This window comes from Mytilus californianus, unplaced genomic scaffold (genome assembly GCF_021869535.1).
Source record: "Mytilus californianus isolate M0D057914Y unplaced genomic scaffold, xbMytCali1.0.p SCAF_3, whole genome shotgun sequence".
NCBI lineage: Eukaryota > Metazoa > Mollusca > Bivalvia > Mytilida > Mytilidae > Mytilus > Mytilus californianus.
Window position 1 is genome coordinate 96,930,511 of NW_026262679.1, and position 25,615 is coordinate 96,956,125.

The 25,615-nt window shown below is 32.3% G+C and overlaps 2 protein-coding genes across 2 annotated transcripts in view; both read left to right on the plus strand.

Moving 5' to 3' along the window:
- The window catches only part of LOC127733313 (E3 ubiquitin-protein ligase RNF115-like), a 40,522-nt gene extending 35,828 nt beyond the window's left edge, over positions 1 to 4,694 (plus strand). Inside the window, exon 9 of the mRNA XM_052242688.1 lies at positions 2,137 to 4,694. Within this exon, the coding sequence (XP_052098648.1) occupies positions 2,137 to 2,280 (144 nt within the window). The 3' untranslated portion in view covers positions 2,281 to 4,694. The remainder of the gene's footprint in view (positions 1 to 2,136) is intronic.
- Positions 4,695 to 15,273: 10,579 nt separating this feature from the next.
- Positions 15,274 to 24,321, plus strand: LOC127733321 (uncharacterized). The gene is made up of 4 exons (XM_052242701.1): positions 15,274 to 15,343; positions 17,513 to 17,627; positions 19,917 to 20,065; positions 23,773 to 24,321. The coding sequence occupies exons 1-4, from the start codon at positions 15,289 to 15,291 to the stop codon at positions 23,991 to 23,993; spliced, it is 540 nt and encodes a 179-aa protein (XP_052098661.1). The 5' UTR covers positions 15,274 to 15,288; the 3' UTR covers positions 23,994 to 24,321.
- Positions 24,322 to 25,615: the final 1,294 nt, after the last annotated feature.

Sequence of the window (25,615 nt, forward strand, 5' to 3'; positions counted from 1 at the left end):
CTAGATGGATTGAATAATCTAATAGTATATAATATATATCTGATAATTCATAGATCATTCATTGTTCCAGTGAGTCAGGGGAGGCAATCCCCCCAATTCTTGAAATATTTTATTGGGTATGCATTTATAAATAATTATTATCAGTGAACCCTTGCGAGTTTTCTACTGAAGATGATAATGTCAAATTTTAGACCACATTGATAAGAAATGGTAAAGAATCAAATAAATCTTCTAAATGATATTTACTCAAATTCACTAACTCACTGCAACAAAGTTGCTCTATTTGTATAAATAATAATAATTGCCCCTTATTTTGGAATACATAGTAATTTAGTATACCATCTTATTACAAAGACTGTTAATTTCTTGATTTTTGTCGAGCCTGCGACTTTTGTCGCAGAAAGCTCGACATAGGGATAGCGATCCGGCGGCGGCGGCGGCGGCGTTAGCTAACTTCTTAAAAGCTTTATATTTTAGAAGATGGAAGACCTGGATGCTTCATACTTTGTATATGGATGCCTCATGTTACGAAGTTTCAGTCAGTCACATGTCCAATGTCCTTGACCTCATTTTCATGGTTCAGTGACTACTTGAAAAAAAAGTTCAGATTTTTTGTAATGTTAAATTCTCTCTTATTATAAGTAATAGGATAACTATATTTGGTATGTGCGTACCTTGCAAGGTCCTCATGCCCGTCAGACAGTTTTTACTTGACCTCGACCTCATTTCATGGATCAGTGAACAAGGTTAAGTTTTCGTGGTCAAGTCCATATCTCAGATACTATAAGCAATAGGTCTAGTATATTCGGTGTATGGAAGGACTGTAAGGTGTACATGTCCAACTGGCAGGTGTCATCTGACCTTGACCTCATTTTCATGGTTCAGTGGTTATAGTTAAGTTTTTGTGTTTTGGTCTGTTTTTCTTATACTGTATGCAATAGGTCTACTATATTTGGTGTATGGAATGATTGTAAGGTGTACATGTCTAGCTGGCAGGTGTCATCTGACCTTGACCTCATTTTCATGGTTCAGTGGTCAAAGTTAAGTTTTTGAGTTTTGGTCTTTTTTTCTAATACTGCATGCAATAGGTCAGCTATATTTGGTGTATGGAATGATTGTAAGGTGTACATGTCTAGCTGGCAGGTGTCATCTTACCTTGACCTCATTTTCATGGTTCAGTGGTCAAAGTTAAGTTTTTGAGTTTTGGTCTAATACTATATGCAATAGTTCAACTATATTTGGTGTATGGAAATATTTTATGATCTATATGTCAGTCACGCAGGTTTTATTTGACCTTGACCTCATTTTCAAGGTTCATTGCTCAGTGTTAAGTTTTTGTGTTTTCGTCTGTTTTTCTTAAACTATAAGCAATAGGTCAACTATATTTGTTGTATGGAAGAATTGTTAGCTGTACATGCCTGCCTAGCATGGTTCATCTGACCTTGACCTCATTTTCATGGTTCATTGGTCAATGTTTAGTTTACTTGGTTAATGTTAAGTTTATGTGACAGTTGTAATAAAGCTTTATATTTAGGACTATCAACATAATATCAATGATTAGTAAAGAAGGCGAGACATTTCAGCGTGTGCACTCTTGTTTTTTTATAACATAAGTATAAATAGAAAATATGAAATAAAATATTAATATATTAACTTGCAAAAAGATGCTTACACAAAATGAAAAACTTTTGTGTGTATATTTAATTTTCACACATAAGCACATGTGCACACAGTTAGGGGGGAAATAATATGGTTCTGTTGATTTTCTAATAAAAAAAAACTGACATTTATTGAAAGAAAAAGATTTGGCTGGCAAATATGACAAGTTTGGAAGCCCTTATTAAAACATGCTAAATTTCTGTCAAATCATAACAATGTTTTCATGCCAGCTTGGTTGTATGAAAAAATAGACATCTTGCCAAAAATAAAAATTTGTAAGAAGTAAGATATTATGATAAGATCATTGTTGAAGGCTATGTTGACCTACAGTTGCTTACATGCACATCATTTGATCTCTGGTTGATAGTTGTCTTATTGGCAATCATACCACATTTCCCTTATTATTTTGCAGTTATTTATTTTTAAGATGATCTTAGTTACATGTACTGCAAGCCACTCTTTAATTTCTTTTTCCAGCATGGAACTTGTCCAGTGTGTAGAAAAGATTTAAATGGAGTAGATTCTTCATTACAGGACAATTATCCAAATCCAGTAGATATTTTTGACAGTAATTTAACAACATCACAAAATAATAACACAGAAGAAGACGATGATTCTTGAATAGTGTGATTTTATATGCAAAGAGTTCTATTTTATATGAAAAAAAGGTCTTGTAATGAATTTATACAGAGTATATATGTGATATCATTTTTAGCCAATGCATATTGACCCAACAAAAGTCATTTATTTAACATGCAATGCAGTCTGTATGTATTGTGATATTAAACTGTTATGCATTGTTTCTTGTAAGAACCTGTCATCTAATGCATATTTGATGAGGGTAAGGCAAAATATGTGCTGTGATCAGCCAAATATCAGTTTTGAGTTTTTTCCAAATTTAATATACTTGCCTTTTTCAAAATATTACCCCAAAAAGCATTATTTCATCTGGTTTCTGATACGACACAATGAAGAAAGTTCATTTTAAAATATTCTGCTACATATACAGAACAAATATCATCATTAGAAATGATTGTCAATCACAGTTCAAGCTTGCCAGGGACACAATTAACTCTGAATTATTGTGATAGTTTTATGGTATGTGTGTGAATGATTGTTACTCCTTGTGGTCATCTAGGTTTTTTGTGAGTTTTTCTATATAACTTTTGTTAAAGTTCAATCTTTTATAAGTTTTACCATTTTTCTTTAGCATGGAATAAAGAATCCAATCATATTGAGCTACTGCACATTATGAGCTCTTTGGATCACTTTTCTATGATATGAATGGTTTCATGTTCATCCAAAAGGAGTTGAACTTTTCCAGTGGATCTATTTGACATGATCTTTCAGAACCATATTGATTTATGTAGTCCTTAAGGAAATAGACCTAAGTCAAGGGACATAACTCTTTAACAATCACATGACCTTTTAATAATTAAAATTATTAATTTGCTGGGGTAACCCCCACCCCCTCTTCCCCTGTAAGAAAATTTATTTAAAGAAGCTCATATTTATTTGCTGGGGTAACATCCCCCTTAAGAAAATTTACTTTCAAGAAGCTCTTATTTGTTGCTGGGGTGACATCATGCTGTGCATTGAATATCCTATTATTCTGAAATCACTTTCTTTTAGAATGTTTTTTTTTTTTTTTAAAGAGTTTCATATTCTGTTAGTATTGATATACACAAGGACTTGAATAAATCCAAAAGAAATATCTGAGCTAAAGGGGTACAGATGGATGAAAGTTTTTAAGCTAAGAGTGAAAAATGTCTTAGTCTGAAAAAAAGGTTTTATTATGTAATAATATATTTGTAAATTTGGAATATTGTCTTTTAAAGTTATGAATATATTTGAAACTGAACAGTATGTTTTAAGCTCACATGGTCTTAAAGCAACTTTACTATGTTACTTTTGTCCAATATTGTTAAAACATAATAGCTTATTGAGAGAAACCACTGTGTTAAATGCAGCTTAATTTGACAGCAATGTTATTGGAAAGCCCTCAATAGTATTTAGTTTCAATCAAATACTAGATTGATATTAGGGATAATGATGGTTCCTGATTGGCTGAAACTTCAAAGCTGACTGACTTTTTTATATGGTGTAATTGATTTTTGAAAGAATTGAAATATATGAAAAGTATAATGGCCCTTTCTTAAATTTGTAATGTTGGTGTGGATTTGAAATCCATGCCACCACAGATATGAAAATAGGTTTGTCTTTGATTGTAGATGATATAATGGTTCAAGGATGACTTGAAGCGAAATTTATATTTTAAAACTGCAGAAAATTAAAACAGTCTCTTCAAAGAAAATATGATTCATGATTAAAGGGTAGTTTACTTTGTAATTTGAAAAGTTTTGAAGGAAAAGTTACTTTATAGACAATTTTAAGAAGTTATTGTTCATTGCTTATTACTTATTTCGACAATGTGATTTTAATTTGACATCCAACGCACTTGTATTGTCCAGTCATGATAGTTCATAACTAATTATAAAAAGTGAGAATTAGACATTTTGGGACGAAAATGTATATGACTATGACCAGAATTCAATCTTTTTTTTTTTTTTTTATCATTTATCAAAACAAATAGTTATCTCCCTTATTTATCAGGTAGAAACTAATAGCTATCTCCTTTTCCAATATTTAAAGAAGCTTTCATTGTCTCGTAGTTATTTTTAGTCAATAACATGATGAAGATTAATATTCAGTGCAAGTTTTTGTAAGGCAATGAAGACATACATAACGTGAATGTTCAAAAAAAAATTTAAGTTAGGAAATTTACAAATTGTGCAAATAGAGATAGTATGACAATTTGCAGATTTGTTTTAATTTTTGGTATTTTTGCATTGTTAATATACATAAAAGGATTAAAGGAATTTTAAAAATATGGGATACAGAAAAACAACATAAATCACAAATATCTGACTCCTGAAAAAAATAGACATACAAACAAAAACAAACATAAAAAACAACATATGGTTCAGATAGCTTGACTTGTTACTAGCATAAAATTTGGAGGGGTCAAACCAGTTTATCATGAACACAAACCACCCCCTTTTCCTTTTTACAATTACACTTCCCCCCCAAAAAAAAGATGTTGTGCCCCTCTTACATCATATTCTATATCAACCTATCGCTGTTATCTAAAAAAAAAAGTAACAGTGGAAGCTCTGTTTCATCTCTGATATTGAACACTGTTGGCTCTTCATTTCATGTAAGTTGTAACTTCAAGGTCTATTTATCCGTTTTGTGAATATCAAACTGAGATTTTATTCAAATTTTGGTTGTATAAAGGATCTCTGCATTTTTTATTCAAATTTTCTATACATATTTTTTACCTGGCAGACTGTCTGTCTTCACAAAATCTAGGAAACGGGTATACTAGTACTTTGAATAATCATGAACTGCATGACATAAGATGTCAGTAGTTTTAGAATGATGTTGATGTTAAAAAAGTCTTGTGAGTTTTCCTGCGTGAAGTGTTCCTGGATTATCTAACACCACACAAATCTTGTTGGGTTATAAAATTATATTAAAAATTAACAAACCATTTTTTAAAGTTGCATCTAATGATCTGGCTGCAATGAGATTTTATGTATTAATGCTGTAGCCAAATTTTACGAGTATTGAAAAATAAAAAAATAAAATGACTAGAAAGCTTTGTTTATGCCATCCTAAATATAATCAGGATATGTGAGTTACAAAAATACCTTTGTTATATATTTGTTTACAGACAGGTCTTGGAAGCCATGATTGAAAACAGTATATATGAAAAGGGAGGGGTAACCCCTCCTGTATTCTTATGTTCATCAACTACAGCAGTATTAAAAGCATGTATACTAATGACAGATGTGTAAAAAGTTACATTTAAGAAACATATATATTGCAAAAGATTGGTGATCTGTTTCTATAACAGCTATTTTGTTTATCTTGGTGACAAAGGTAGGTGTCTGTCTGTCAGTTAACATTTTTAATTTTTATGATCACATCTGAAAAGTTAAAAAAACAAATATTGAACCAAATTTGTTAGAACTGTATTTTGAAAGGTCATTTAATTTTTTTATTTTATTTAATTTGGGTGAAAATGTGGTTGTTAGAGGTTATTCTTTTATTTTTATTGTAAAAATAAGAAGATGTGGTATGATTGCCAATGAGACAACTATCCACCAAAGTTCAAATTAAGTTGATGTAAGCTATTATAGGCAACTGTAAGGCCTTCAACAATGAGAAAAACCCATACCATATAGTCTGCTATAAAAGGCTTAAACATGAAAGATGTGAAACAACTCAATTGAGTAAAACTAACAGCCTTATTTATTACAAAACAATTTTCGAAAAACAAATATGACGGACATGAACCAACGACAACCACTGAACTACAGGCTCCTGACTTTGGACAGGCACATAAAGAAAGTGGCGGGGTTAAACATGTTTGCGGGCGCTCAACCCTCCCCTGACTGGAACAGTGGTGTTACTGCACAACATAAGAACAAACTATTAAAATCAGTTAACTCATCAGATCGATACAAAGTAGAAAAAACACAGACTGAACTTGACAGGGTATTTATACATCCCTTACAACAAAAAAGGACACACAGCACAGATCTGAGAGTACTCAAAGTTACTGACAGCTAGTTCAAAGCCAATATAACAAATAATTAAAAAATACCTAACACTAAAATATCAATCAGTACACAACCAATATCCAATGGATTTAGTGTAAAGACGTCATTGGATGGTTAGGATTTGCTTTGGGGGGTTATGGCTCAAACCGTTTAGGAATTAGGGGCAAAAAAGGGGGAAAAACAAGGTTGTCCTGGTTAATGGACAAATACTTTAGTACAAAACATAATTTAAAGCAGTGTAAGGGAGATAAATCAAATACATCATTGAAATTATCTCCCTTACACTGCTTTTAAATTATGTATAAAGTAAGGTGGCAGAAACCAGTTTTTTTCACTAATTCACGTGCAAGTGTAGGCCAAATCTTAAAAAAATTCTGTAAATAATTCTGCAAGATTTAAACATGCCTTGATAATTTTTTTGTGTTAAGAATTGATTAAAACTGATAGTGAAGTACTTCTGGTCAATGTTTTTTATATGGTTTCTTTATCCCGCATTACCTACTTTTCCCAGTTAACGGACAAAATCATGTCAATTTTTTTATTTTGCACCCTATTCCAGACCTCATTGCATCAAACCTGCTAATTACTGACAAGAAAATCATTCAAAATCATCTAATTTAATCACTTGCAACTCGAATAAACAACAGCTGAACCTATCCTTACCATCAAAATTTGACACTTTGCAGTGTCCTTAAATAACCACCTGTTTTGACCAATGGAAAACATGATAAAAATGTATAGCTAGCCTTCAAACAGTATGTATATGGGACTCTAGATTTTTCATGTCAAACAAGGATAAAACCATGAATGTTGCATATCAATGTAAACAGGAAAGGTAGCATTGTGTAATGCAAACTTAGAATTTTAAATCTTTTTATTTATCACTGCCCAGTGAAGTGACAAAGATAGCCAAAGTTTTTTAATACTAATTTTCTGCGTGGGACAATGGCACAGAGGCTAAGAACTGGTACCTGCCACCTAATGGTTAATGAACAATTAAGATAATTTAAAACAGTGTAAGGTAGGTAATCCAAATACAACGTTTTGGTTACTTCCCTTACACTGCTTTTAAATTATGTTTAAAGAAATGCATATTTATAAAGGAAGACCAGTAAAAATATCTGCAAATGTTGCATCTTTTTTTTTTACAAAAAAATCCATATGAAAGATTTGACACTATATTTTAAATTCTATTATAAAATAGATTAAGTTAGCACTATGGTAAATTTAAATATGTAATTATGGTTGCAAACTCCATTGGAAATTTGAATTGAGATTATGACCATATCTTGAGGGAAAGAATTTTTTGGGGGAAAAAAGGGGGGGGGGGGTAAAAAGAAATTGTGGGGGGTCAATTTTTTCTCATTTCAGATTTCAGAAATTAAAAAGAATTATTCTTCAAATATTATTTTTTTTTCAAATTTCAAATATTGAAAAATTTCAAGAAGTAATCTTTAATTGCACAGTATGGCGCATTAGATTTGTAAAATCTTTGACCACATTTATTTATTTGTTATGCCGAATCTAACCGTGTATATAGATTTTTAATTTTGGGTCCTGTTTTTTTAATTGGTCTACATTAAGGTCCAAAGGGTCCAAAATTAAACTTAGTTTGATTTTAACAAAAATTGAATTCTTGGGGTTCTTTGATATGCTGAATCTAAACATGTGTTTAGATTTTTGATTATGGGCCCAGTTTTCAAGTTGGTCCAAGTTGGGGTCCAAAATTAAACTTTGTTTGATTTCAACAAAAATTGAATATATGGGGTTCTTTGATATGCTGAATCTAACCATGTGTTTAGATTTTTTATTTGTGGGCCCGCTATCAAATTGGTTCATATTGAGGTCAAAAGGGTCCAACATTAAACTTTGTTTGATTTCATCAAAAATTGAATTATTGGGGTTCTTTGATATGCCAAATCTAACCGTGTTCTTAGATTTTTAATTTTTGGGTCCCGTTTTTTAAATTGGTCTACATTAAGGTCCAAAGGGTCCAAAATTAAACTTAGTTTGATTTTAACAAAAATTGAATTCTTGGGGTTCTTCGATATGCTGAATCTAAACATGTGTTTAGATTTTTGATTATGGGCCCAGTTTTCAAGTTGGTCCAAGTTGGGGTCCAAAATTAAACTTTTTTTTATTTCAACAAAAATTGAATATATGGGGTTCTTTGATATGCTGAATCTAACCATGTATTTAGATTTTTATTTGTGGGCCCCGCTATCAAATTGGTTCATATTGAGGTCAAAAGGGTCAAAATTAAACTTTGTTTGATTTCATCAAAAATTGAATTATTGGGGTTCTTTGATATTCCAAATCTAACCGTGTATTTAGATTTTTAATTTTGGGTCCCGTTTTTTAAATTGGTCTACATTAAGGTCCAAAAGGTCCAAAATTAAACTTAGTTTGATTTTAACAAAAATTGAATTCTTGGGGTACTTTGATATGCTGAATCTAAACATGTGTTTAGATTTTTGATTATGGGCACAGTTTTCAAGTTTGTCCAAGTTGGGGTCCAAAATTAAACTTCGTTTGATTTCAACAAAAATTGAATATATGGGGTTCTTTGATATGCTGAATCTAACCATGTATTTTGATTTTGGACATTGGACCATAATAGGTAAATTAAAAAAATTAAAGTTCTTAGACCTCATTCTTTCTGTGTCAGAAACCTATGCTGTGTCAAATATTTATTCACAATCCAAATTCAGAGCTGTATCAAGCTTGAATGTTGTGTCCATACTTGCCCCAACTGTTCAGGATTCGACCTCTGCGGTCGTATCAAGCTGCGCCCAGCGAAACATTTTATCTGTAAGTGTATGGATCTTTCTGAAATTGTACTACAAGGTTCCATATCACAAAGGGAAAGCTGGAATTGAGTTTGGGGGTCATTGCCCAAAACGTTTAGGAATAAGGGGCCAAAAAGAAGCATTTTTCTAGTTTCCAGACAATAACTTGGGGGTAATACCACAAAGGGAAGGCTGGGATTGAGTTTGGGGGTGATGAATCATAATGGGGTTCAAAAAATTTTTGGGGGGGGGGGGATTTTTTTTTCTTTAAAATTTTCCATTTTAAATTGATTATTTCTGATTTATATATAAAAGCAAATAATAATGATATGGTTTGAATAGGTAAATTAAATTTTTTTAAGTTCTTAGACCACATTCAATTTTTTAAGTTCTTAGACCACATTCAAAATTTTAGGAATTAGGGGCAAAAATAGGGGCAAAAAACAAGCGTTTTTTTCTAGTTTCAGGACAATAACTTGTGTGTAAGTGTATGGATCTTTATGAAATTGTACTACAAGGTTCCATATCACAAAGGGAAAGCGGGAATTGAGTTTGGGGGTAATTGCCCTAAACGTTAAGAAAATTTGGGGCCAAAAAACAAGCATTTTTCTAGTTTCCAGACAATAACTTGTGTTCAAGGGTATGGATCTCTCTGAAATTGTACTGCAGGTAGCATACCACAAAGGGAAGGCTGGGATTGAGTTTGGGGGTGATGAATCATAAGGGGGTTCAAAAAATTTTGGGGGGGGGGATTTTTTTCTTCTTAAAATTTTCCCTTTTAAATTAATTATTTCTGATTTATATATAAAAGCAAATAATAATGATATGGTTTGAATAGGTAAATTAAATTTTTTTAAGTTCTTAGACCACATTCATTCTGTGTCAGAATTTCAGAAACCTGTGCTGTGTCAAATATTTAATCACAATCCAAATTCAGTGCTGTATCAAGCTTGAATGTTGTGTCCATACTTGCCCCAACTGTTCAGGGTTCGACCTCTGCGGTCGTATCAAGCTGCGTCCAGCGGAGCATTTTATACTGCTTTGTGTTGATCTGATGACTTAAGCCCTTCAATTGATTTTTATAGTTTGTTTATATGCTGTACTGTTACACTAAGCCCCAGGTTAGGGAGAGGGTGACAATCATTGAATCTCATAGATCCTTGTTAAAAATTGTTGTTGCGGTGTTTTTGTCCTGTGGATAACCCAAAAGGAAGCTGTAATATCTGAATGTGCTTTCTTGTGACCTGGCATAAAAAATACAAGCTAGAAATGCAAAAATACCTCAATAAAACTAACAATAGTGTGTTCTATCCTAAATATGTACATTGTACTTAATATTCCATATTCACAGAAACAGCAGAATTTTTTAGCAAATTTGAGGCCCCAGTGGCAAAAAAACAGAAAAATGCCTACCCCTGGGTCATTAAACAGATAATTTAACCTGTAAATGCTATGATTTTTATCATTTTAAATGTCTTTTGTATAGAAAACAATAACTGTGCTTGGAAGCTATGCAAAAAAAAAAAGATGTAAGCAGTCAGTTCTATAAAACTTTTAGTGAATTCATACATCAGACTGTTAATTTTACATATACAAATTTTGCAAATATGGCTCTGTTTAAACACTTCTAGTTCATATATTAGCTAAATTATATGTTAGGTATATGGTGAGAGATAATATTTTTGTGAATGGATTTCTAAAATGACCATTTGAGGCAGAAGCTGTAAACTTTTATTGATAAATAGGCATACAGTAAGATGTGGACTGGAGACAGATGCAGGATTGGATACTTTATATGATCTTGAATGTTGGAATTAATAACTACTAAACTTTATATTTATAGTATTCTGAAATGCTTTCAATTTATTATCAGAACAGTTTCCAACAGGTTCTAGATATTACATGTCAGAAAACATGCACATAGGTTAAGCTGACAATTATTAAAGTCTTGTTTCCAAATTCTTTAAAAATTTGTTTGTTTACATACTGGTTCCCAGATATGATCTCTATATGTCTCATAAAGACATGACTTGGGAATGTTACCAGTATATTTACATAAGGTTGCAGGGAATTTTGAATTCTGAGGGTCACCTAAAGTGAAGGTAGGGGTATTACAGAACTTTAGTATAAGTTTAAACTCTTCGAGGTTCGGGGCATATAAATGTTGAAAATATGCCGCACAGCCCTATGTTTTGACCTTTGAATAAAAAAGTAGTGCATATCAACTTTCCAATCTAGGATATAATTTTTCACGAAACTTCATAGTAAAAGTGGCACAGTTTTAGCTGTAAAGGGAGTTCCTACGGGAAATTGCATTGTCTATATTTACAGAAATGCAACCTGTATATCATATTTGTATTTCGTTTGTTGCTTTTACATAAATCAGGCTGTTAGTGTTCTCGTTTGAATGGTTTTACATTTGCCATTTTGTGGCCTTTTATAGTGGACTATGTGGTATTGGTTTTGCTTATTGTTGAAGGCTGTGCAGTGACCTATAGTTGTTAGCTTCTATGTCACTTGGGCTCTGGTGGAGAGTTGTCTCATTGGCAATTATACCACATCTTCTTATTTTTATATTTATTTGGATTTTTAAATATTGATAATAATGCATTATTATGAATATTTCTTAGGTGACTTGAATTTTAACTTTGTCCAAAGCATCTTTTCTCATCTGCGACTTTGGCTTTTGACCTTTGTCGCAGAAAGCTCAACATAGGGAAAGTGATCCAGGGGCAGCTTTAACTAACTTCTTAAAAGGTTAATATTGAAGAAGGTAGAAGACCTGGATGCTTCATACTTTGTATATAGATGCCTTATGATATGAAGTTTCAGACTGTCATCTGTCCATTATCCTTGACCTCATTTTCATGGTTCAGTGACTACTTGAAAAAAAAATAAAGATTTTTTGTAATGTTAATTTCTCTCTTATTATGAGTAATAGGATAACTATATTTGGAATGTGTGTATCTTGCAAGGTCCTCTTGTATGTCAGACAATTTTCACTTGACCTTGACCTCAATTCATGGATCAGTGAACAAGGTTAAGTTTTCGTGGTCAAGTCCATATCTCAGATACTATAAGCAATAGGTCCACTATATTTGGTGTATGTAATGATTGTAAGGTGTACATGTCCAACTGACAGGTGTCATCTGACCTTGACCTCATTTTCATGGTTCAGTGGTAATAGCTTAGTTATTGTGTTTTGGTCTGTTTTTCTAATACTGTATGCAGTAGGTCAATTATATTTGGTGTATGGAAATATTTTACGATAGACATGTCAGTCTGGCAGGTTTTATTTGACCTTGACCTCATTGTCACGGTCCGTTGCTCAATGTTAAGTTTGTTTTGTTTTTTTTTGGTCTGTTTTTATTATACTGTATGTAGTAGGTCAACTATATTTGGTGTAGGGAAATATTTTACGATGTACATGTCAGTCTGGCAGGTTTTATTTGACAGTTCATTGCTCAATGTTAAGTTTTTTGTGTTTTGGTCTGTTTTTCTAATACTATATGCAGAAGGTCAACTATATTTGGTGTATGGAAATATTTTACGATGTACATGTCAGTCTGGCAGGTATCATATGATCTTCACCTCATGTTCATGGTTCGTTGGTCAATGTTCATTTTTCCTGGTTAACTTTGTTTCTTAGATATTATAAGCAATAGGTCAACTATATTTGATGCATGGAATGATTTTAAGGTGTACATGTCTGTCTGGCAGGGTTCATCTGACATTGACTTCATTTCCATGGTTTTATTGGTCAATATGGTATTTCCATTGTTTGGTCTGTTTCTTTTATACTATAAGCTATAGGTCATTTATATTCTGTGTATGGCATGATTGTATTAAAGGTGTACATGTATTTCCGCCTTGGTTTATCTGACCTTGACCTCATTTTCTTGGATCGTAAATGTTAATGTGATGTTGTAGTAAAACTTTATATGTAGGACTATCAACATAAAATCATTGCATGGTCAGTATAGTAGGCGAGACATTTCAGCGTGTGCACTATTGGCAAAATGCTATAGAAGGTTGATGAAAAGACATACTCATCCATTGATTTGCGCCTGACCATAACCTAAATTTCACGTTCCAGCTTGGACTATTATACTATTAGCATAATAGTCCCAGGTTCCAGTGTCAGATTAATTGTACTAAATTCAGTAATTACAGAGGTGGATCCAGGATTTAAGGTTAGGGGGCGCAAACTTAATTTTTTTTTAGGTAAAATTATCGAAATATTCTTTATTAAGCTGAGGACAACCCATGCTTTGCAAATTTTAGGGGGCACGCCCGCCACGCCCCCGCCTGAATCCGCCCCTGAATTATACATCATAGATCATCAATATGGTATATGAGATGTGTATGTCCATCTGTTATATGTCTAATTGTCCTGATTGTTCTCCAGTAAATGACATGATGATTGAACAATAATTTGTATGTGAGAAGTATATCTCAGCCTGAAATCTATGTCATATAAGGCCGTGATCTTGTTTTTACGCTCCAGTGGTCAGGTTGTTTCTTTTCCCACATGGAAATGAAAGAAATGTAACTTTTATGTCATTCACGAGTTTGCATTTGAATCTAAATAACATAATTTCATACCGAAATGCAATCTATTATACACAGCCCTTTAAGGTAGATCGGATGTCTTCCTCCATTTTGGATTGTAAATAGCAGGAAACAGTCGGTCTAGATCTTTAATGAAATGGGCAAATTTCGAGAGAAGAATGTAATTCATTTGTTACACTTTTCAACTGAATGAAGAAAATAATTTGGTTTATAACACTTTTACAACTGTTTCTTACAAATACAGAATACATTTTGTTTCAATTAATTTTCAGTCACTGAGATTTGCCATTTTAGGGAAGATAACTCAGTTAAAGTTACTTTTCTAAATGAATGTGCTTGGATTAACCTATTTTGTTTTGTTGCAAGAAAGCGAGTCTCATGGCCCCACTTTTTCTTTTTATCTTCTGAAAGCACAATATAAGAGCTATTTCTCATATTTTATCTTTAAATTCTATGGTTTAGTTTTCTTTTTTTATCACCCAAAGAAGGAGTTTCCATGCATAATATATACTAAATCTGACAACTTTTGCACAACTTGCAGCTTGAAAAAAAGCCCCATGACCCATACAGTTTATTATATTTTTAAAAAAAGCATGATATAAACTACATTTTGGCAAATTATTAAAAAAATTCTATGGATTTTAATTTAGACTCCCCATCTACTTTAATAGTAATAAAAGTAAAATTCAAAAGTTTTGTAAGTCATAATTTTCTTTCAAATCGAAAATCATGTTCATATATTTGAATTTCCTTTTCATTTAGCAATTGGGTAAAAATTTCGTTAGAGTGCACTTTATGTCAATGTTGGTCAGACAAAGTAGGTCATGATCACACTTTAAATTGTTTGCTTGGAAGGCATAAGATATATCGTAGATACACACTGACTTTCAGTTAAGTTCATTGATATGAAAGCAAAATTTAATATACCATTGTCTGTTGACTGTGACAAGTTCAATGACATAAATAATCCGATTATACATTCAACCCACTTTGCTGAACAGGACGGATGTACATGAAATGCTCACAGATAACCAATTCAGGAAAAAAATAAAAGTGCTTTATCTGCTGTTCCATGTTGACAACACGATCAAAGCTCATCAAACAGTTGTCCACCGATTACATAAGAATAAATACATTAATTTGCAAGGTAAAAAAACATGATTGAAACAAATATAAATTGTTGTCACGGGTGAAATACTCGGAGTTCATCTGTGCACCTTTAGGGTTCATGCTAGAATATAAGCAAAAACTTTCACTTTAAATAGATAGAATGGAGATAGCTGACTTTAGCTTAACACTTTTTTCATCACTTTTAGATCCGTGTCCTTAGCACTTACATCCCAGTGAAAGCTCATTACGAATTCGAAAAGCGTCGCTAGCAGACGCAGATCAGCGGTTATTTCGGTCGACTGTATATAGAGTACACTGTATTTTTATAATGACATTTACGCCCTAATAAATTTTTCTGACATGAACACAGATTAAAATAATATTTGGAGATCAACAGCTAACGAAGCTAATATTTTGAATTATAAACTTCTAAATTTAAAGACCTAATTCTTTTAAGTTTAATTGATTAGAGGCTTAAAAACTAAAAACTTCTCCCATTTGAGTTGTAGTCTCTATATAACACTTGCAAAATGGCGCTAGAACCATTCCAAATATCTCTTTTGATATTCCTTTATTTCATAACTGGTGAGTACAGTTTGTAAATTGATTTTTTAATAATATATTTTGCAACTTTAACGTTTCTGTAGCTTATAAATTATACTTCTTTAGAAACTATCATGTTGACTTATTTAAATCGAGATAACTAAACAAAACAAAAACAAATAAGCAATGTGCATGTTTAACCCAGCCACATCATATGTGTACCTCTCCCTATTCAGGAGCCTGTTATTCAAGCAATAACTATCATTAGTTGCTGCCCGCTTCATATTTGTGTTTTGTTTATTGTTTTGTAATATATTAAGCTTTTGATATTTTCGTTTGAATTGTTATATCGTAGTCTTATATAGCTGAATATACGGTGTGGGTTTTGATCATTGTTGAAGTCCGTACGGATACCTATAGTTGTTCAAATTCACGTCATTTGGACTCTGGTGGATAGTTGGCTTATTGGCACCCACCGGCAATATAAAGGTACATATGCAAAAAATCAGAGACAAGTGCCTGTGTTTGCATCTCCTTATTTTATAATATCGTATGTAAACCTTTACTGTAAAATCGGTAATATTCCCTAAAAATATACAGGTATACTTATAGACAAAAAAAACCCCAAACTATTAAAAATTAAAATAACTTCAATTCAGAACGTATACTTACATATAATAAAATTTGTATATTGCACACAGTTTTTCTGTCGAGGAATATCACCTCGACTTCAGTATGTACACTAAAGCGATTTATCCTGCTAAACTGATTTTAAATAAAGCTAATACTAACAATGACACTGCCCTTTCCTGGATCTTGATATCAATATCTTTAACTGGAAGTTTAATACCAAAATGTATGATAAAAGAGATGATATTTTTCATTTCCTATTGTTAATTATCCATTTTTAGTTGGTGACGTTCCCTTGTCGCCATCTTATGGTGTTTATATATTTCAACTTGTTCGATTCGCTCGTGTATGTAACAACGTATTTGATTTTAACGAAAGAAATCTATGTATTACTGAAAAATTATTACACCAGGGTTTTTGATATCACAAACTAGTCAAAACATTTACTAAATTTTATCATCGGTACAAGGACATCATTCGTAAATATAAATCAACATGCTGACATCTTATACGTTCAGGTATTTCACATCCAATCTTTTATGGTAATTAATATTCTTTACAAAGCACAAAAATGTCGGCATTCACCTCAAAATCTAACCAAACCTTTAAACAGACTTATTAAGAAGGGATATAGTTACGATACTGTTGTCAGGCCATTAAAGTTGCATATTTTGGCGTTAATATTGATTCACTTATAGGGTCTTTGCATCGGAATTAAACACATTTATTCTATAACCAGTTGATGGCATGATACGGGTTATGTTCTTCTCATATATTATATGATGATATGATACTTAACCCCTAACGGGAGGGATTGTGCTTGATTTTCATATGATGAAAACATAATCTTTCTATCAGTTTAATTGAAGTCTGGAGCTGGCATGTCAGTAACTGCTAGTAGTCCTTTGTTAATTTATGTATCATTGTCATTTTGCTTAGTTTCGTTTGTTACTTATTCTGACATCGGACTCGGACTTCTTTTAAACTGAGATTTGCTGTGTGTATTGCTGTATGTTTGTTTTTTCTACATTGGCTAGAGGTATAGGGGGAGGGTTGAGATCTCACAAAACATGTTTAACCCCGCCACAATTTTGCGCCTGTCCCAAGTCATGAGCCTCTGGCCTTTGTTAGTCTTGTATGCTTTTTAATTTTAGTTCATTTATATGTTTTGGAGTTTAGTTTGACGTCCATTATCACTGAACTAGTACACATTTTTGTTAAGGGGTCAGCTGAAGCACGCCTCCGTGTGCAGGATTTTCTCGCTGCGTTGAAGACCCATTGGTGGCCTTCGGCTGTATTCTGCTCTATGGTCGGGTTGTTGTCTCTTTGACACATTCCCTATTTCCATTCTCTATTTTATCTTAACAGAAAAGCAATACTAGTTTGAGTTTTCGTACTAAAAAGGACAGGCATGCTGTCATACGAACGGTGGTTGGCAAATATACGTTTCTATTCATTTAACTTAAGGCAATTGTTATTATTATGATCGATTGATTGATTGTTGCTTACTTTACTTCCAGTGGCATATAGTTAATGAACGAACTTATCTCTATCTCTTTGTTTTAAATGTTTGTATTGTAGGTTGTTCGTGTGGAGATTTCTGTTATTACTACAGCAATTCCTACGGTGGTACAACGTTTTACTATTGTGGTACTGGATGCTGTGGATATTATTACAGTCGAGAATGTTGCAGCAAGTAAGTCTGAATATTTTGATATACACACAATGAGCAATATTGATGAAGTTTTGCATTTTTTTAATATTTTTTTTTAGCAAATCTTAGCGTTTTACCATAAAAACATCACTACCATTATAGTAAACCCATTTTTATAACCCTTAAAAGTTACCACAGTTAATGAAGTCTGAAAATTATTGTGACTAGCTCTTGACCATTAACTTGATACGACTTTTTTTAACACTTCTGGCGTGTAGACGGGTAACTTCGTTACGTTATTCTCCTACAGGGATTCGTCGTATTTTTACATTTACACTGTCTTGGAAATTTTGGAAATAGCCCAATGTTACATCTTTTAGACGTAAAACTCATGAACTTTGTAAGATTTGACTTTTTTTTAACATTTCGATGCACTGATGTTATTGACCAGGTCATGGGATCCTCTGCAGCTGGATGTATAGATGTTAAATATAAAGCTTTGTTTCGTATGCAGCATTAAAAATTGATGGGTATACAGAAAACAAAAACAGTGTTTACAAAGATAAACATGTCATTAATGGAAAGACCAAATTTCTTATAGGCAAGAATGAAATTTCAATTTAAAAATCTTTATAATGTATGTTATTAACAAAAATCACAAAGCTATTTAATAATGTCATAACAGCTTTTACTTGATATCTTAAAAAACAACTTGCTGTCCTTGAATTAAATTAAGCCAATTTCGTCAAATATCAACCAAATATATGCCTTTGTCGTAAATCATTATAGTTTGGCATCATATTCTTCATTACTCAACAAAAAATGAATTCATCAACAATGGTATTCTATCTTGTAAAGGAAAATTTCTCCAACCATGACTACACCCACAACAATACCCATGGTCTTTCATCTTTTTTTACGTTCAATACATGGCTGAACTGTCTTAGATCTGTGTTGGATTTACATAATAGTTATTGAAAAACTGGTCATTATCGTGATATATGGACTGCCCACAGGACAGTGGTATCAGAGACATATAATACAATATGTCTCTGGTGGTATTGACTAAGAAAGCGATAATGACTGAGCCGTAGGCGAGGTCATTATCGCTGTCGCAGTCAATACCACTGTCCTACGGGCAGTCCATGTATCACGATAATGACCAGTTCTTCAATAACTATTATGTTTAAATTATTTCATTGAGGAATCATGTTTTTAAAAATTCTCATAAATTCAAATTGTTCAAAGCAAACTCGAGTAATTGTACGATTTCTATAGGAAAGAGTTAAGACCAGTCATAGTGATAACTATAAGTCACTGCCATTCATTTAAGTTCAATATTTCAGTATATGAATAAAAAATATAGTTTTCTATGATTTTATAATTAACGAATCGCGATTGCGTTTTACTAAAGGGACATCACTCTAAACAGAGAAACCACGCCCCACTGGTCATTAAGGTGTAATACCACCAAATCATAGTACGTCACATCCGGTTGTGCAACGAAAATAGGTCGAAAAAAAATATTCCCTTGAATTTGACAGTTGCAGGTAATTGATCCTACATTTCATTGCAGTAAAACATTTCTGGGTCATAAACATATATCTTGGGTATTTCAAAGCACCATTATTTTTTTATTTGGGGTTTCTATTGAATATTTTGGAAACTTGAGGTTACATGGTTACTAAAGCTTGTACACAGGTTAAAAAAGGGGGAAAATTTGATTGGTTAACTTACAGTGATGGTTACTTTCTTATATGCAATGAAATGTTATGTGAAATTTTTTCTATAGTACTGGACAGGATAAATCTTTACTAATGCCAAGTATTTCTTTATTTGAAACAAAGATAAATTCTGCACATTTTTTTGAAAAGTGCAAATTTAACAAAGACTAATAGGGGAAAATCAATGGTGGTATTACACCTTAACATGTAAAAGTCCGTTAACGACCGGTTTTCTGGTCCGTTTTTTTCTGTTAAAGACAGATGGAATTTTTTACTAAAGAATAAAGAATGTCATGAGGCCCCTTGTTATCCAATAAGAGAAGCTAATTCCTAACCGATATGAAATAAATAACATAACTGTACCGATGAATGTGTATAGCCAACATGATATCATCAAAAATTTATATAGTAAATTAAATACTGTATAAATCCTTGGTATCATAAACATCTGCACGAGTTTGATTGATAGGAAACGAAAATCAAACCCAGAGTTATATGCTCGAGACCAGAGGTTCGGGAAGCCAAACGCCTAACAATATAGCATATTTATAGCTTATTGTCAGTATTGTTGATCGAGTGACCTTCCTGGAAATTATTTTTTTTTCAGTATTGGAACAATAGCCGGGTCAATTGTTGGAGGAGTGGTTGTCGTTGCTATAGTGATTGGTATAATAGTTTGCTGTGTCATCACTCATAAACATCAACAAAAAAGAATAAAACAGAGACAACAACGACAAGCTGGAACAGTCACTATTGGTATGTTCTACCGTCTTATTGTTTCCTTAATTAGCACGAACATTATTATTACAATAATGAACTTGTTAAACAGACCAACCTTAAGCACTTCTAGCATACAGGAAGGTTAGCTTCCTCATAAATTACCACTTTTTACAACTAGTTTAAAATACAATTAACAATTTATTTTAAATGAATAATAAGCAGATTCTCGCGGAAAAATTGAACGAGGTTCTATTATGTCAATGAGTGATTGACAGGTGTTCTGTTGAGCTCGTGAAAATTAACATTAACGATCGATCAATCACAATTACGGATATATTAATTTGGCTTTAGTATTTCAGTGGTATTTCTCAACACGGTATATTTTGTTAAGGTCGACATTGGAAAAGCAGATGTGATTCAATCATTTGTTTTGGAAATTAACAGAATGCAACTATCATGAAATACATCACAATGACATGTAAAAAGTGTGTTGTGTATTGGTTTAATCTTTCGTATGGAAACAGTAAAATATACAAAAATGAGATTTTAGACAATTTTTTCATTACTGAAATTGATCACATCTGTATGTTGATACTCTCCTGATTTTTCCGAGCCTGCGAATTTTGTCGCAGAAAGCTCGACATAGGGATAGTGATCCGGCGGCGGCGGCGGTGTTAGCTAACTTCTTAAAAGCTTTATATTTTAGAAGGTGGAAGACCTGGATGCTTCATACTTTGTATATAGATGCCTTATGTTACGAAGTTTCTATCTGTCACATGTCCATTGTTCTTGACCTCATTTTCATGGTTCAGTGACTACTTGAAAAAAAAGTTAAGATTTTTTTGTAATGTTAATTTCTCTCTTATTATGAGTAATAGGATAACTATATTTGGTATGTGCGTACCTTGCAAGATCCTCATGCCTGTCAGACAGTTTTCACTTGACCTCGGCCTCGTTTCATGGATCAGTGAACAAGGTTAAGTTTTGGTGGTCAAGTCCATATCTCAGATACTAGAAGCAATAGGTCTAGCATATTCGATGTATGGAAGGACTGTAAGGTGTACATGTCCAACTGACAGGTGTCATCTGACCTTGACCTCATTTTCATGGTTCAGTGGTTATAGTTAAGTTTTTGTGTTTTGGTCAGTTTTTCTTATACTGTATGCAATAGGTCTACTATATTTGGTGTATGGAATGATTGTAAGGTGTACATGTCTAGCTGGCATGTGTCTTCTGACCTTGACCTCATTTTCATGGTTCAGTGGTCAGAGTTAAGTTTTTTGAGTTTTGGTCTTTTTTTCTAATACTATATGCAAAAGGTCATCTATATTTGGTGTATGGAAATATTTTATAATGTACATGTCAGTCTTGCAGGTTTTATTTGACCTTGACCTCATTTTCACGGTTCATTGCTCAGTGTTAAGATTTTGTGTTTTGGTCTGTTTTTCTAATACTATAAGCAATAGGTCAACTATATTTGTTGTATGGAAGGATTGCAAGCTGTACATGTCTGTCTGGCATGGTTCATCTGACCTTGACCTCATTTTCATGGTTCATTGGTCAATGTTTAGTTTTCTTGGTTAAGTATGTATCTTAGAAACTATAAACAATAGTTCAACTATATTTAGTGTATTGAATGATTGTAAGGTGTAGATGTATTTCTTGTTTGGTTTATATGACCTTGACCTCATTTTCTTGGATCATGTCAAGTGTATGTGATAGTTGTAGTAAAGCTTTATATTTAGGACTATCAACATAATATCAATGATTAGTAAAGAAGGCGAGACATTTCAGCGTGTGCACTCTTGTTAATTTATGAATAAGGTTATTTCAATTATTTATAATTACATTACATGTATGTTTCATTATAATACGTTATTTTGATTGGATAACAGTAATCTCGTGTCATTCTGAATTGACCTTCATTTCAAAACAAAATGAAATGTAACTTTCATGATGACACGAGCTTCCACAATAAAGTGCACAGGTAAATAAAAGAAAAACTTGATAGAAATCGTGTTTTCATGATCCTAGCAATAAAATGTAATAATAAGTATTGAATGCGTCTTTTAGTAATTTTATTGGGTTGTAAAAGCGTTGACCGTGCGCATATTTATAGAATGAAGCGCGGAAATACAAAATGTACTTCGGTCACATATCCAACTAAGTCAGACATCACGTGACTTTTGTGACGTATACTAGCCGCCATTTTGTATTATATTGCCCCATATAAAATGCATAGGTGCTTCAATAAAGTTTAGTTTTCTCATGAACCTGACCCGTTTTCTAACTTTTGCAAATCAATCCTTGATATTCAAACATATTTCTATCAAACAATGTTGGTCCTAACAGTTTAATTTTTGATTAAATTCGGTTACTGGAGAATCGTAAAAACATGTACTTTTTCTCGTTATTTCTCCGTTGACTCAATGCTAAATGTACCGATACCCATGTCTACTTGTATAACAAATAAAGAAATTCCGTTAATAAAAATAAAACTTTGCAAATCGATTAAGTATATTCAAACATATATCTGGCGAAAAATACTATTTAAAACAGTTTAATTTCTGGGCAATTTTGGTCAAAAATCGATTAAAAAAAGTGAATATTTCGGGATTTTTCAAAATGGCGGATGATGTATATGGAATTGTTGCATCAAATCGAGGATTTGTATAGTAAGACTTTCCTTGATTTAATTTAATTTTCATGTAGAATCTCTGATGTTTCTGTTATTTTTTCTTTGGTGATATTTCGATATGATTGATTTCAAAATTTATTGATTAAAAAAATATTATTTTAAGTGTGACACGGGAACATTTTATTTTGACAGATATCCAGGATATACTGTTACCAGAAAATAGTTAACAATAAAATTTATAATAAAAGTTTTTCTCTTCTTTTTTTAAAAGGTTTTTTTCCTGTTTTCTGTATAATTTATCTTTCTTTAGAAATATATTTATACATTCCTTTTAGAACAAAAAAATATTTACGTCCCAAGTGAGAAAAAAATCCCAACAATTATTATAGATAAATATTCCATACCTTCAAAATCCCATCACTTGACGAACAGGTGAACTCTGACTTTGGATGTAATGTTACATAACAACATATTGTCAGGTAGACGTGCAAACCAAAAGCAACCAGGTGACATTAAACATCCTGTGTATACATGTATTACCAGAGTTCAAATTTTGTGATATACAAAAGTTTTCATAACTGTACAAATAAATATCTTCTCTTCCCCGTGTCAAACCAGAAAAAGTATGTATCATAATAAACTTTAAGAAAATATGAATATTATAAAAAAAAAATCTTTAAAAAAATAATTTTTGCTTTAAAAGATAATCAAACTAATATTTATGTTTCTATAATTATTTTAAAGAAATATTTTGATTCAAATTTTAATTTAAATGGATATGGTATTATTTCGTAAAAAATTAAACGAGATTTCATTGAATATGATTTTATTATTTATTTTTTTAATTCAATATTTTAAGCAAAATCCATTCATTCAATAAATCGATATCAAGTTAAACTTGTGTAAAAAAATTCGTTATTGTATACATTTCAACAGAGACATATAATACAATTGCTCTGATTTCAACAACATTGTATACCCGACAATATTTATCGACAGAGTTATCGGTCCTGAATAGGACTGATATAGTTGGGTATGACGCTTTTAAATCCCAATAAATTTACAAAAAGAAGCATTCAATTCGTAAATATTTCTTTTTTTTAAGTGCACACCGGTGGATTACAACATCATGGGATGCCATATTCACACCCGCCACCAGACTATTCTCCTTTTGGTCCTGCAGCGGGTGGACCGATGGGTGGGAACCCGGCATACCCACCTCCATCATCATATGGACAACCACATGTAATGCCTATGACAACAGGAGGACAGGCAACAGGGGGAATGATGACCACATCACACATGGATCCACCACCGTATAAATAGAGAATATGAAGACCATGTGCAATGACTTAATAATTTAGTTTTCCCGAAAAATTTTGATTATTTGACTATTATTATTAAATGGCCTATTTACATATTTATATTGTCCTGGTTGATGAAGATGATCTATATTAAACTTTTATTTTTCAAGAAAGTTACTTGTTTAATAAAACCGTCAATAAAGACAACAGATAATCATATTTCTTATCTAGGACAACTCGACTATATTATTTGACTATTGTAGAAAAGTGTTTTAAACTCCTTTAATTTTAGGCTTTAGTGTTGTGATTCTTTTATGAAATGGCCATGCATCATTTGTAAAATCGTAACTAAGATTTAAAGTGTTGAGATTGACTTGGATACATGATGTTTTATTAGATGTTATTGGCCTTGAACTAGCTTTCAGTAACAGATTGGTACTTTGTGTCTTTAGCGTTTTTGTACTTTGAATCAATCTGAGGAGTCAAGTCATTTTCAACTGATTTTTTATAGTTTGTTCTTATGTTATGCTGCTAAATGACGGTCTCGTGTTTTGGGGAGAATTGGGTGCTAACTAACATCTTTAACCCCCTGTATGTGTCTGTCTCAAGTCATGAGCCTGTAATTCAGTGGTTGTCGTTTGATGCTGTATATCATACTAGTGTTTGCTTGTTGTTTTGTTCATAAATCAGATTGTTGGTTTTCCTTGTTTGAATTTTACATTTTGTCATGTCGGACCTTTTATAGCTTGCTTTGTGGAATGGGATTTGCTCATTATTGAAGGCCCACAAAACTGGAATGAACAATTTATAAAACAACTTTGTAAATTTCATTTCCATTAAATCTATATGTACATGAATCAATTGATTGATATTTTTCCAACCTTCGTCAAACGGTCTCTATTACAGGACCTACCTATTGCAGTGGCTGATCCAGGGGGTGGAACCCCCTTTTTTTGGCGATCAATGCTTTTGAATGGGGGCATATGGTTGGAACCCCCCTTTTAAAAATGGATGGATCTGCCCCTGTATTGTATTTATTGTGTATTTGTTCTCGTCCTTAACATGCATGAAATATTTGTCACTGGACATTAAGCAACCAAAAATCAATTAATCATTAAAAATCAATCAATCAATCAATTGACTGATTGATTAAAAGCGACTTACAGCCACATCCATACTCATGGGGAATGTGACAGCAAGATGATTTTTCTCGTTTTTCTTTGGTTTCATTTGGATAAAATAAATCACAGACAAATTACTAATCATATATATAAAATCACTGTTTAAAACAATATGACTAATTAAAAATAAAAGAAAACCATTGTAAACAAAAACCCTTTGGTTGTTTTGTTTGGTTACTGTCTACTCAAGTTTATCCGGCATTTCTTTATATTTATATATATCATATTTCCAATTTTGTTAGGGTCGTGAGTTAAGTAACCTTACATCCTGGATCTGTGTCTGCTGTTTTCATATGTAACAGTTTTGTCTATAATTGTCCTGAAATTTGGTTTTCATTTCAATCTGCACCCTTGGTCATGAATAATGGTTAAAATTATATATGCTAGTGGTTTATATTTATTGGCAATGTCTTCTGTGTTTAAGCAAGTCATTTGCCAAATGATAATATATGATACCATAACA

What these genes read in the sequence shown, in the direction of transcription:
- LOC127733321 (XM_052242701.1), top strand. Translation starts at nt 15,289, where the DNA reads ATGGCGCTAGAACCATTCCAAATATCTCTTTTGATATTCCTTTATTTC. An exon ending in AGTCGAGAATGTTGCAGCAA is followed by an intron (nt 17,628 to 19,916) that starts GTAAGTCTGAAT and finishes TTTTTTTTTCAG; the next exon opens with TATTGGAACAATAGCCGGGT. An exon ending in AGCTGGAACAGTCACTATTG is followed by an intron (nt 20,066 to 23,772) that starts GTATGTTCTACC and finishes CTTTTTTTTAAG; the next exon opens with TGCACACCGGTGGATTACAA.